A 14,381-nucleotide genomic window follows, 5' to 3' on the forward strand; every position below is an offset into this window, starting at 1 on the left:
ACCTAATTACATTAAAGAAAAACACAAATGGCAGAAAGATTGTGTAAAGGGAGAGAGTATATACACTGCCTTTTAGCTTTTGACAAATTGCAGGCCGTTGACATTAGCATAACGCTCCATGAACCGCATGAACCGGTCCCAGTCACGTGGGGTCCGCATCACATACTTTGCTTCAATCCCCGCAGGTTTACCGTTCACAAATTTGGCACTAACATCAACTGATTGCAGTGTGCCTTCATCATCAATCATGTAAAATCCAGTAATGTCTCCAACTTCACCAGATGAGTCAAACACAGACGGTTGGTCAAACTTGAAAATGGCCATACCATTAGTCCCATCTCTTGATTTTGTCAGCTTCAGATCTAGTATTGTCTGTTCATCTTTGCCAGGTATGAACTGAATTGATGGTTTGACCATTTGTATAGTAAGTGTAAATGTGCGAGAGGTTTTAATTCTCAGATTCTGCCTAGAAATTGTTGTGGTTAATGCCTGTCCACTGAATGAAGAACGTGAACTGTGCCAAACGGTTCCTGATGTCATCCCTGTTCAGAAACAATCAAAGATGTTGAAAGCATTCAAAAGAACTGAAAAACTGCATTGTTTGAATAATATTTTCTGTCTATTGAATAACTGAAAACCAAATCACTTCACACACAGAGATTACATGAAAATAATAATGACAAAGCTAATCACAACTAATGATAATCATAAAAACTTAAATGACTATAGAAAATGAACTTGCCAACACATGCAATTAAACACAAATTCTTCAAGCCATTATCATACTAAAAGAAAAAATGCATCCTACCAATACTTTTCATTAGCTACCACCGTGCAGTAGGGCTGTAAACGAGCTGAATCAAACCGAACAAGGCCTTGTTCAAGTTTGTTTGTTAAGCATTGATCGGACACGCGAATGGTTCACGAACAGCTAACTGAATTAAACTTCTTGTTCGTGTTCATTCATTAAGGAAATGAACTGAACGGTTCACGAACACAAATGAACACAACGTTTTATTGAATTTGGCTAACCGAGAATGGTCAGTGACAAAATTCGGTCAAGCTACCAAGTTTGTGTTGTTTTTTTTTAACATTCATAATCATATGTTAATTTTACATATAAATTGATCGCATAATACTCATATACATAGTTAATAATTAAAAAGTATAAAAAACCTTTAATGAACAAACACAAGCAAACAGACATTAAACGAACGTAAACAGGCACATTATCGAATGCTCAGGAACACAATTGAACCTCTGTTTGTGTTCATGCTCATTCATTTATTATACGAACTTCCTTGTCCGTTCACAAAGAGTTGGCCCACAGTTAAGTTCATTTACAGTCCAGTATCACATTTAGATCTAGAAATCCCTAAAATGCAAGTGACACAGTTCAGATCTAGATGAACACCAGTGCACCAGTAATCGATTATCGATAGTAATTTCTAATAACTGTTGTCGTAAAAACGAAGCAGAAACACACTATCAGAAGCTAGCATATTAGTCCCGTATTGGCGTATTCTCATCGTCGTGAACTCTGTACTTAATCTAGTATAACACTAAGCATAACAAAACCTACAACACCTTCAAGCTCTGGCGATTTGAAATTCACATACTCACGTTAACCTAATTGAGTAGAAAATCGAAACATTATGATTGAAGATATTATACCTGGAAGAAGAAGAAGACGAGGAGGAGGAGAGGTATTTGAGAAGAATGATGAGAGAGTGGTGGAGAGAAGGCCATGGTTTGCAGAGTCGCCATTGTTATGTTACAGACAGACAGATACTGGTGAAAGTCACTTATGGTGTCTACTGCAATTGAGTGTGTGTGCAAATATTCAGTTGGAGGAGGAGGAGATAAGGGAATTACTCTTTCCACGACAGATATTATTGAGTGCAGAATGAGTGTGCTTTCTCATGTGTACATAATGCATTCAAAAATAGTTTTTTTTTTTAAGTTGCTTGACACTGTCCACTCGGCCTTAATTGAAGTGTACTCGAGGCTGACTCACCGAATACCTGACCTTCGGGGTGAGTAGTCAATGATAACTGTTGAGTAATCAGTGTCTAGACGTGATGATTTTTTAATACGAGATTTTTTAAATTGTTATGTAAGTTTGTGTCATAAATATACTAAAAATTTAGTAAATACTATTGAGATGATTATAAATATACTTAACTAACCCAATCAAAATATTACAGGCCAAGCCATTTACCAGTAAAATTACCAATAACACGTTCATGTCTAGCAAAGGTTTCAAATTAAAATGAATAAATAAGGAAACTCAAACCTGAACACCAGATTAAGATCATAAAAATTAACGAACGAATCATAAGCATAGAAGATCCATACGTGTTATAAAAATCCCAAGCTTACAACTGAGTAAGCAAATTTCATTTTCAGTTACATTTCTTCACCATGTAAAACACATAGAAGCCAATTTACTTTTAATCTATGTTCAACGTGTAGAACAGGTAAGGTACCGACTTGCTTTATGAAACGACCTATTCGAGACGGTCAAGTCAAGAAAACAATGAGGAAGATAGAATCAATATGGGGAAATCTACATTCCATTTTTTTGATTCACCTAAAGAAACAACACAAAATAGAAACCAAGGCATGATCTTATCATCATGTGATGATGTGAATGTGGGAAAAGTGAGCTAGCCAACTACTAAGATTTGAAGTTGTTTGATAGCCTCTAAACAATTTCATATAGCAGTCATCATTAAGTGTGTTTGGTTCACCAAAATGTCACATCTATATCATAAAGCAAACCTTGATCTTGGTCATTAACTTTCAAAATAATGTTGAATGAAAATTTACTCCTTTGTCCCTTACATGTATTCATAAATCTTAGTCTTAATCACTCACAGACCACCTCCTCGATCCACCACCACAGACCACCTCCTCGATCCACCCACCACCATATTGGTGTACTCAACATTTACCGATGTAGAGATGCCAATGCCAAACATGTGAATGAAATATGAAGACTTGGTCCAGCTGATCACCATTCATGGGCTTTTTCTTGGGTTTTCCTTACGTGCTAATGTGCTATAGCCCACACATGTTGTGCTCATGGGCTTAGCGGTCTCCTATACTCTTTTCCTAGTGGGCTTAGATTCATTGCAAAAGTAATTGATGTCATAATTAAATTAATGACACATTAAGTTACTAAGTTTGATATTAAGTTCAATATAATAATTATATAAATTCCCAATTCACTTTAAATAAAGACCCCTTTGTATCATTGTTAGCTCCATTCTGTAATACGACTCGTCGACTCGCATTGAAGTTTTCATATCATTCTCTAGTTTTCTCATATTTTTCTCTTTCTTCTGAATTTCCTTTCCTAAAATATAAAGATTTTCCTTAGTGAATCGCTAAAGTGGAGGTTCACTATTCAAATCTTCAAAATTTAAAGACCTTATCTCAAGCATTTTTGTTTGTACGTCAAACATTTTGATTTTGATTTGTACTTAAAAAGGGGAAGAAAAATAAAATAATAATAATAAAAAAAGTGTATAAAGATGAAGATGAAAAATGAGACGTGAAAGAATAACTAAATTTAAAAAAAAGTAATTTTTTATTTATGGAGTTGGAAATTCTAATGGGAATAAGGATGATCAAAGTCTATTCAAATAATCAAAAGCATCCAATTTAACTAATATATATATATATATATATAAGGGTTCAAATAAGAATAAAGAGTTTCATAGGAATGGTAAGAACCAATAGATTTTTGACATTTGGCATTAAACCTATGGTAAAAGAAGAATTCTAGGAAACTATGTCGGTTTTTGGTAATTTTAAATCTTAACCATTGATTAACATGATCCAATGGCTACGATTTATTCTTAGTCTCCCTAGGAAATTACTTCTTTTTACTATAACCCTCCTCAATACACACACACACATGGAAGAAGAAGGCATAATTAAATATTTAAGGGGCATTTACATATATCTCATCCATTATTTTCCTTATTACATATTTTCCTAATGCTAAATCTTTAATTACATATTTCCCCTTCATAAACCATATATATTACATATCTACCCCATTTCATTAAAATTAGCTTACTAAATGACCATTTTACCTTTAATGAATTAATTACATATATCCCCTTTTTAATAGTAACAATTACATATATCCTAAATTTAAACCCAAACCGAGTCGGTTGTAAGACGAACATATGCAGATCATAACAAGATCAATAGGGCTTGTAGTTTCCATAAATAATCGTCAGGAAAAGTAGATATATTAGACAAAAAAATTGACAGAAAAAGAAATCCGACGTTTGGACGTTATTGCGACCCAACACCAGAAGAATGGAAGCCGTTGATGTTTGTAAGTTACTGAGCGATGGAACGCCGGATGAATGAAAGTTGATACTGTTGTTTCTGTCAGATGTTTGGGTTTTTCATTAGGGTATTGTGAATTGAAAAGGGTAAAAGGGTAATTGCATATAAAAAGGGGAAATATGTAAATAAATGTTTAGCTTTGTGGATATATGTAATAATGAAAGTTAGGAAGGGGATATATGTAAAAATCCCAATATTTAAACTATATTAATCTAGCTAAGAGTACGCCGATCAAGCTATCCCGTTTTGAGGCTGCAACAAAGAAGAAAATCTTGCAGCGGGATGGACCAAGGTCGACTCCAAGAAAGCAAAAAAACTTTTGGGCCGAAGACGAAAACTTTTTGGGCCTTAAGTAAAAGGAGTATTTTGTTGGGTTTAAACAGTTTAATTTTTATATAGGCTTTACTTGGTTATAATTTGGGTTGTGTAAAAAAAATTTATATAAAAAAAAAACTAAACATGTCTCAAGTGAAGCTAAAACCCACAACCTTTTGGTTGTGAGTAATACCCATTTGCCACTAGACCAAGCTAGTGGTTAATAAATCGTGTTTTAAACATTAAATATATATATTGTTTTTAATAAAAAACTACTTACAATTAAAAAAAAATCGGGCCTAGCAGGGTGTCGGGCGTGTGGCCGTCGACCACCCTGCCACCCCCAAGGGTCGGCCCTGGGTTGGACGACGCTATCTTTAGGACAAGCGATGTGACACTCCACATCCTAAGCCATCCTCTTAGACTCAAACCTTCATGAACGACGGCTGATCCTAAGCCATCCTCTTAGACTCAAACCTTCATGAACGACGGGTGCGAGAGATCTTTTGAAGTTTATTGTTTTTCTTCCTATTTTGTTATCTTATACCTTTTTTTATTTATATTTATTTATTTTTATAGCATGTGCATTTTGATCATTTGAACAAAAATTTACAGGAAAAACGTATAGCACCGTATCCCTTCGCATGGTCGTTCTATCACGAGGCAACGGGAGTGGGACGAGAGCTCGGCTACGAGTATCTCCTTTCAGTGACTGGGACAGGAGACAATTTTCTAAGTTTGCCTTGTTGGCATGCTCAGTGGGCATAGCACCTTTGATTTAAATTCCATTTGCACACGTCTCCTTCGAGGATCCATTAAAGGGATTGGAGTGGAATGGAAACTCCACTTATCCGCACCCTATCATGCTGAAATTTAGATATGTGAGCCCGGAAACACATTTTCCATTATCCACTGAAATGACGAAAAAGTTGAAAATGACATGATTGAAGCCGTGAGAAGAAAAGATCTAATACCGAAGCCGAGATTTTGATCAAACAAGTACAAACAAATATCTTACAAACAATATTAAGATTAAAGAACAAGAATGTTAATAAAATATTTTGTACTCCCTCGAAATGCAAGCATGTGCTAGTCTCTCTCTCTCTCTCTCTCTCTCTCTCTCTCTCTCTCTCTCTCTCCATATAGATACACAATTACATGCATATATATATATATGATCCCCCTCTCTCTCTCTCTACAATTATACAAATCTTGACAATGGATATGAAATAAATTGTTCGTCTTGTGATACCCATGTGACCGCATCTTCTTCTCTTAAACAATCCCCAAATACCGTTAATAAACACACCGAGCTTGGATATGATGCAAGACTCTCTGTGTCTTGTATTATCTATATTATTCGTACCTGAAGAGGTAGGTCCCAGCAGAGCCCATTTGGTCCCGCAAGACTCACCTTAAACAGGGACGTCTGCGCAGAGACCAACTGGATCCGCAGGACCAACCATGCTCAGAGACGTGACGTCCTTACGCGCAGTACGCAAGCTGGTCCCGCAGGAAATGCCTCCCAATGGTGAAGGACTCCGCCTGTCCCCGCAGCCTCGGATACAAGCCATTAGGGAAGGCCACCCGCGCAGCATGGCTACACGCACAAGGCACTTAGCTCTCGATCATTCAGTGTCACCTGAAGGAATGAGCCAAGCCGGGAGCAATCCCGCACAGAGGCGGGAGGGGGAATACTCCCGCCCAAATAAGCCAGTCTGTATACTGAAGGACCTTTTACTGTACCTGACGAGGTATGGGCGAAAGATCTGATCAGGGATACGACAGCTCACTGATACAGTATGGCGAGCAGCATGCTCCTGTACTGTATCACTATTAGCCGCTGCCTACTCACCAACTACTGTCATACCACGTGCGTAGCCGGCAGTTGGTGGAAAGGGAATAGTATACAGCAGGCCTGGTCACTATCAGTCGCTGCCTACCCACCAACTACCAGCAGGGCACGTGCGTAGGCTACTGTTGATGAACAGGAACACTGTTGCAGCCGGCCATACCTCCTTGGAAACCTACCTTCGGCTATAAATACCCCAAATGGTATGATCATCTCAAACACATATTATCATCATAATATACCTGATATCTGCTCTAGCAATCTCTTAATATACTTTTATATTTAAAGAGCAATCTAGTCTGATTCTCACGCCGGAGGGTGGTCACAAGGAGGAACCCCCCCTTCTCAGTGACGAGCTCACGGTGTCTGTTTTGCAGGTTATCAGAAGAACCATCTTCTAAGGGTCTAACCCCTCGTGGGAAACAGCTATCCAACCCCCAGGTTACCAGTAATCTGCCCGGGGTCCGGTTAGTGTTTCTTCATTGGCGCCATCCGTGCATAAAGCTAGAACTTTATTTTTCTCCAGTTTTTTCAAACTTCTACAAAGATGGTTAGAGAAATTCCGGTAACCACAACCCCAGCTACTGGGATGAACACCGGCAACACAGCTTTTACGAACACTACCCCGGCTACCGGAGCCGGGGCAAGTGAAGTAAATTTTACGAACACTACCCCACTTACCAAAGCTGGGGCAAGTGCAGTAAATGATCACCTACTGGGATCCACCGATATCCAGTTTGAGAAACGAAGACTCCCCCGCCAGACTCTCGATGAAGTTAAGGCATGGGCGGAGGCACGACAAAAGGAATTCCAGGCTGAGTTGGACGAACGCTTGCGTTCCGTGCAACAGGCCGACGAATTCGAGTACTGGGAGGATGACTCGGAGGAATCCGACTCCGACGCGAACCCTCGCCATAGGGCAAAAGGGAAGCGTAAGGAAACGGAATCCCAACCGAAAAGGCATTTTGGACAAGCCTTCAAACCAAAAAGCACAGGTGGAAGTCCACGAGACTTCTCCAAAACGTTTAGACCAAACGTTGCAAATGCAGGAACGTCCAAGTTTGCAAGGGACATTGCGGAAGCAATCGCCCCAAAGAGTGCCAAACAAATGCCTAACATAGGCACATATGACGGTATATCTGATCCAGACGATCATTTGAACAGGTTCATAGCGGGGGCAACCGTCAGTAATTGGACGGAACCCACGTGGTGTTACATGTTCCAAATGACGCTGGTGGGGGCTGCTAGAGCATGGTTCGATCGTCTACCGGTCAACCACATCTACGACTGGGCAGACTTCCAACAGAAGTTTAGCCAACACTTCAGCCAGCAACGAAAGTATACCGAGGAGCAATGGACAATCCTCAAATGCATACGAGAGGAAGACGAATCTCTGCCAAACTTCATCACTCGCTTCAACTCAAAGAAGCTAAGTTTGGGCAATATCAGCGAAGATCTTGTTCGCGCTGCCTTCATCCAGGGCGCACATGACCCAGAGCTCATCCGCACCCTAACGGGTAAAGATGGCATGCCATCCACATGGGATGGCATCATGACAGCAGCAAAACGCTATGCGGAAACAGAGAAGCAACTGGGTAGAGATCTCCCACAGAGCACAAACCTCTACACCCAAAGGACGAGAGAAGACAACGTCCTCACCGCCCGACTAAATAAAAAACGAAAGCTAGGCATTTGGCAGTCAAGGGTAAACTTTGACACCTCATCCGGCTTGCAACATCGGTTGGGCGGAAGGGATAATGTACAGTCGCACCGGAACTCCAGATGGACGCCACTCACCAAAAGCGTCACTGAGATATTCGCCACTGAAGAGCTCCCATGGCCAAAGCCTCCAATAATCCGACATCGTCACGATGCTGATCGGAGCAAATACTGTGACTTTCACAAGACAAAGGGCCACAACACTGAAGAATGCATAGATGTAAAAGATATGGTCGAAGCATTTGTCAGAGATGGGACGCTCGCGCACCTCGTGGCGTAATAAAGGCTGAGCAGGCGAGTGCGTATAGAACCCCAGCTGGGGAGAACACGAATCAATTCCAGCTTCAAAATCGAGACTACATGCTGCGTAAAGAACGAGATCCCGAACCAGGTGCGTATCGGCTCGATGGCACTCCCATCCCAACATGGAAGGGAGCTCATTTACACAGTCTGCATGTAAATCAATTCCAATTTGTAAAGAAAAGGCCAAGAGCCACTTCTAATGGAAATGATTCTCTTTAAGAACACCGAAGCTGATGATTTTACATTTATACTTTTCTGAACTAATATGCCGGTTTTCACCGCATAATTACGTCGTCATTGCATGGGAAGGCGGTCCTACCCGCACGAACCCAGCAACGTGACAAACCTTCACGCAGGTCAGTTGAAGGGGAAAAAGTTCAGCACCCAAAAATGAAAGTGCCGGTCTATCCGCATGAATCATTAAGGAAACTGAATAATAACCTATCGACAACCGCGCGTCGAACGGTTCAAAACAAAATTCTTAAAAAGGATAAGGAAAACCTACACGCAGGTCAGATAAGGGTAAAGTTTTGCCATCCTACTAAGTGCAAGTGACGGTTCTACCCGCACAATCACGAAAGAGGAAGCAAAAACTTCACACCTATTATCAACCACGTTCAAAAGTTCACTTATCCTCAAAAGATGAGAAAAACCTACACGCAGGTCAGATATGGGTAAAGTTTTGCCATCCTACTAAGTGCAAGTGACGGTTCTACCCGCACAATCACGAAAGAGGAAGCAAAACTTCACACCTACTATCAACCACGTTCAAAGGTTCACTTATCCTCAAAAGATGAGAAAAACCTACACGCAGGTCAGATGAAGGTTAAAGTTTAGCCATCCTACCAAGTGCAAGTGACGGTTCTACCCGCACAATCACGAAGGAGGAAGCGAAACTTTAACCCATTATCAACCACGTTCAAAGGTTCTTATTCTAAACACTTGGAAAATTGCTAATTTAAACTAACTATGCAAGTCATAAGTTTATAAAGCAAGGAACCCAAAGAAGGAAATAACAATCTTATACGCAAAAAGATTAATATTTCAAGAATATATTACAAGAATGGCCGGGTAACTACCCGCCTAAAAAAAAAAAAAAAAAAAAAAAAAACTATACAAGTCTATCTTAGCAATGGGAAGGGATCTTCAGGATCAAGCTTCAGGGCCGCTTCCACTTGGACCCGCTCCGTCAGAAGAACGGGGTGGTTCGAGGAACGCTTTGAGGACAGCTAACCCATCATCAGCCGCAGCTACTTCGTCCACCTTTTCCACTACCGGATGCGGGAAGGCGGCGTATTGGTTCAATGCTTGGTCATAAATGGCTTCGGTATCCGCATCGAACAAAGGGAAGTTGGAAGGCGGGACGCCTTCCTCAACAAACCCTAGACCAAGCAGGAAGCCGGCCTTTTCCCCATCCTCATGAGAAGCGTTGAGGGCTGCGGTCATAGCATCATCGTAAGAGGTCTCTGAAAAGACCCGACGCACAACCTACAAAGAAAACACAAGTATTAGAACCTTTTCTTACAAAAGAAAAGCGTGAAGATAAAACTAAACATACCTGAGGCAACGCTTCTCGAAGAAGCCATTGGAGGGCAGCTTGAGCTTCGTTATGGGCGCGTTCGGCTTCGCTCTTGTTAAGGTTGGCAAGTAAAACTTCCTTTGCGGCAGCCTCTTCGACGCCCTTAAGTTTCCGCTCGGTGTGGTCAAGCACCCCCCTCTGGTTCAGGATTTCCTGGAGTTTCTTGGCATCTTCCATTGCCAAGGCATCATGAGCGCGTTGGAGAGCCTCTAGTTTGGCCTTGAGCTCCTCATTCTCCACACGCAAAGGCTCAGCAACGGCTTCAGCCTTGGCAGCCCTCTCGGTTGCGTTTCGCGCAGTCTCCCTGGCCAGCCGAAGCTGTTCATTCACAGCTTGGGCAGCCTTAGAGCGGGCCTCGAGACGCGCCTGAACTTCAACCTCGAGGGCCTTGAAGGCCTTCTCCTTGTCGGCGGCAGCTGCCGCCAGCTGTTGGTTCTCCTCCCGAAGAGCACGCGCCTCAGATATGTCCTTGGCGCGAGCTGCTTTCAACTTGTCGTTTTCACGACAAAGCAGCTCGACGCGCGGCTGCATCCGGGCCTGGAGAACCCGAAGCTCATTAGTTAGCCTACCCTCCTGGTAGCTAACCATGGCTTCCCCCAACGCACCCGGAGGAGCAGCGTGGCGAGCCCAGTCCACGCACTCCACAGGTGTGCGAAGGGTTGTTCCTCGGCGTATGTTCCATCGCGGAACATACACTTCATTGGAATCCGACACTGCAAAAGAAACAAAAGCAGTAAGGAAAAGATGATAAAAAACATAAGGGAAAAAGAAGGAAACCCTACGCACCTGTAGGGTCAATGACAGGCCGATAGCCGCCAAACCCATCACCTGAACCTAAAGGAAATCCATCCAACAGGTCAGGCAGACGGGAAGGTGGCAAAGATCGGCGGGAAGCCCTGCGCGTACCTGATGGTCCGGCCATCGGTGCCGGTGGCGCGGGCATGGTGGCAGCCGCCGTGGTCGCCGTTGTGGTCGCCGCCGTGTAAGCAGCAGCAGTAACCGCCGGCTCTGTGAAGGATGCTGTAAAAATCGCACTCACAGCCGGCGGTGACGTCACCTCTGCCGGAACAGTTGGCTCAAAGGAATGAGCAACTGGACCAGCGGATGCAGACGCCTCAGGAAGGCTGACCGAGCCTACCGTCATTGGCGGGGAGATACTCCCCTGCGCTTCACCCCGGAATGCGTCAACACCCACGCCTGCACAAAGAAGAAAGTGTTAGATAAATTTATAGTGATAAGTCTGCAAAGACAAACTATGATTGTACTTACGGGTTTTCTTGACCCTGAACGTACGGACGGGCGGGGAGGAACCCGATGGAGCCGGCCTCTTGGTACCGGTCACCGTCGTCTTCGTTGGTTCTCCGGAGGTAACGGTCATAGCCTCCGGAGCAGTGGTCTTCTCACCACCGGGCTTCCCCGCCACCTCTTCACTATCTGACTCCGAGTCAGATAGAACCACTGGATCAGCTGTGGAGGCCTTCTCCTTCCCCTTCACGCCGGCAGCAGCCTTCTTCTTCCGCACAAGGGGAGGACCATCTGCGGATTCCTCAGAAGACAGGATGTAAGGATTTCCAGCAACGGGTACAGCATTGAGGGGTTCAGGATAGAATATCTCCTTACCTGGCCGCCGGTGGCTCAGGATCTCTTGGCCCGGCGGATAGACCTCCACAAACCTATCCGCCGTTTGCTCCAGGATGGGCAACTCATTGTCGTCCAGAGCACGAGTGCCCACCCGCACGGGACTGTCAGCTTCCCGCGGGAACAGGAGCGACTCCAAATTATTCCCCTCTGAAAGAAAAAGAAACAGTTAGAAAATTAACTAATATCAGCAAGAAAGACAAGACATACCATAAGGAATAGAGTTCAAACCGTATTCAAGAAGGATGGGAAACCGGGACGCATCCTTCCATACCCGGCTCATCCCCAGCAGCACCATCCCGGACTCCGCAAACCGGTAAACCGGAGATTGGACCCGGGATATCTTCGCGAACCATTCCGCCTCCTGGTAGCTGGAAGCGTGAAGGCTCGGAAGCGCTTGACCCTTCTTGAACTTCATAGCAATGGGGATGGCGCGGGCAGAGATGTAGAAGAACTCCCGCTTCCACGATCGGAGACTGCGCTCGGTCACGCAGATCTTCAAACCCTTAATACGGGTTGTCAGGGTGTACCACCCCTGGACGCACCTCCAAGTATAAAAGGTCATCAGGCGGTCCACGTAGGGCTCAATACCCAGAATCCGACACACCCACTCGAAGTGCCGGACCTTGGCAATCGCCATCGGATGCACCTCGGTCAGGTGCACCCCGTGCCTCTCCAGGACACGGTACACAAACTTTGTCAATGGGAACCTAAGGTTCCCATAAACAAAGAATGCAGCATATACCCCGATCTTGCCACTGGGGGCATCGTACACAGTCTGGTGGGATTCAGGAAACTCAGGCTCGAGAGACTCGAGCATGAACTTCCTGACGATGTACTGGTACTGATCGACAGGTAGAGCACACTGGCACTCGCCAGCAGTACTCCTATCGTCGGCTACAGCTTCAGCATCATGAGAAGACATTTTTGCAGAAAGAAGAGTGATTTCGGGAAAATGCTTGCCTGAAAAAGGGGAGTATTTGCCGGAAATCACTAAGAAGAAGAAGAAGAGAGGTGAAAGTGTGGATTACAAAGAGGCCTCTCCCCCTTTATATACTAATCGCAATTAATGCGGTGAATTTAATGCGGAGGAGAGAGAAATCGAAGGTGCAATGAAACTATGACACGTGGCAAAAAGCAGGCTGGCAACAGCTGTTGACAGGACGTGTGCCAGTAATTTCGCGGCCACGCGCCCGAAAAATCGTGCCCACGCGCCAGGAAAAGCGTCTGGAATGACCATGTTCTATCACGTCACCATAACTTCCTGCACGTCCTGACACAGTCAGAAGAAACCGTCGCACGACGTTTCAGAGGTTTGGACTGTTCTTATCTTTTCACCAACTCTTCGAATTTCAAAATTCAAAAAATTTGAAAATATTAAAAAGTAAGCGGGAAAATACCCCTTACCCCTTGGCAAACAAATAACCGTAAGACGGATGCGGGTACAGTGTAAAGGCAAAACCCTTCACATACCTAGCACCCGCAGGGAATTGAAGCCAAATAAACCTTGGCAAACAAGTAACCGTAAGACGGATGCGGGTACAGTGTAAAGGCAAAACCCTTCACATACCTAGCACCCGCAGGGAATTGAAGCCAAATAAACCTTGGCAAACAAGTAACCGTAAGACGGATGCGGGTACAGTGTTAAGGCAAAACCCTTCACATACCTAGCACCCGCAGGGAATTGAAGCCAAGTATTCCTCGGCAACCAAGTAACTATAAGACGGGTGCGGGTACAGTGTAAAGGCAAAACCCTTCACATACCTAGCACCCGCAGGGAATTGACGCCAGGAATACCTTGGAAGTAAAGTAACCGTAAGACGAGCGCAGGTACAGTGTCAAGGCAAAACCCTTCACATACCTAGCGCTCCGCTGGGAATTGAAACCAAGAAGGATCTTCTGGACAATGCTTGCGGAAACGGAAATAACATCCCCGCATAGCGGGAACGTCGAGAACTACGTTGTTTGAAGCTCCAGGATGGAATTGGTGGTCTTAACATAATTGATCACTATGTTCAAAACTACCAAAACCTCATGGAAAATCCATACAACTGGGACTCAATGCTCCTGACTTGCGAGGAGGTTACAGACCTACCCGCATCATACCCAAAGACCAAGCAGGAAACTCGGGCATTTCTGCAAGTGACAAGGACTTCCGCGGAAAGAATCCCCATGGAAAACCTTACAAAACCCTTTTCAAAACCCTTTGCTCAAGTCCAAAAGTTCACCTCACTTTATTAAACACGCATGAGAAGAACATTGGACTGGGGGGACTTGAAGAGGTAGGTCCCAGCAGAGCCCATTTGGTCCCGCAAGACTCACCTTAAACAGGGACGTCTGCGCAGAGACCAACTGGATCCGCAGGACCAACCATGCTCAGAGACGTGACGTCCTTACGCGCAGTACGCAAGCTGGTCCCGCAGGAAATGCCTCCCAATGGTGAAGGACTCCGCCTGTCCCCGCAGCCTCGGATACAAGCCATTAGGGAAGGCCACCCGCGCAGCATGGCTACACGCACAAGGCACTTAGCTCTCGATCATTCAGTGTCACCTGAAGGAATGAGCCAAGCCGGGAGCAATCCCGCACAGAGGCGGGAGGGGGAAT

At 44.1% G+C, this 14,381-nt stretch overlaps 1 protein-coding gene across 1 annotated transcript; it reads right to left on the reverse strand.

Annotated features, from left to right (window-relative positions):
• Positions 1-72: 72 nt before the first annotated feature.
• Positions 73-1,767, reverse strand: LOC143574048 (photosystem II reaction center PSB28 protein, chloroplastic-like). The gene is made up of 2 exons (XM_077058773.1): positions 1,695-1,767; positions 73-548 (listed from the first exon to the last, which is right to left on the reverse strand). The coding sequence occupies exons 1-2, from the start codon at positions 1,765-1,767 to the stop codon at positions 73-75; spliced, it is 549 nt and encodes a 182-aa protein (XP_076914888.1).
• Positions 1,768-14,381: the final 12,614 nt, after the last annotated feature.

This window comes from Bidens hawaiensis, unplaced genomic scaffold (genome assembly GCF_021521415.1).
Source record: "Bidens hawaiensis isolate Kalapana, Puna unplaced genomic scaffold, B.hawaiensis_p1.1 tig00026825_1, whole genome shotgun sequence".
Lineage (NCBI taxonomy): Eukaryota > Viridiplantae > Streptophyta > Magnoliopsida > Asterales > Asteraceae > Bidens > Bidens hawaiensis.

Coding starts and splice junctions, on each gene's coding strand:
- LOC143574048 (XM_077058773.1), bottom strand. CDS start 1,767: ATGGCGACTCTGCAAACCATGGCCTTCTCTCCACCACTCTCTCATCAT. Junction 549..1,694: donor TCAAATACCTCTCCTCCTCC/TCGTCTTCTTCT, acceptor TTGATTGTTTCT/GAACAGGGATGACATCAGGA.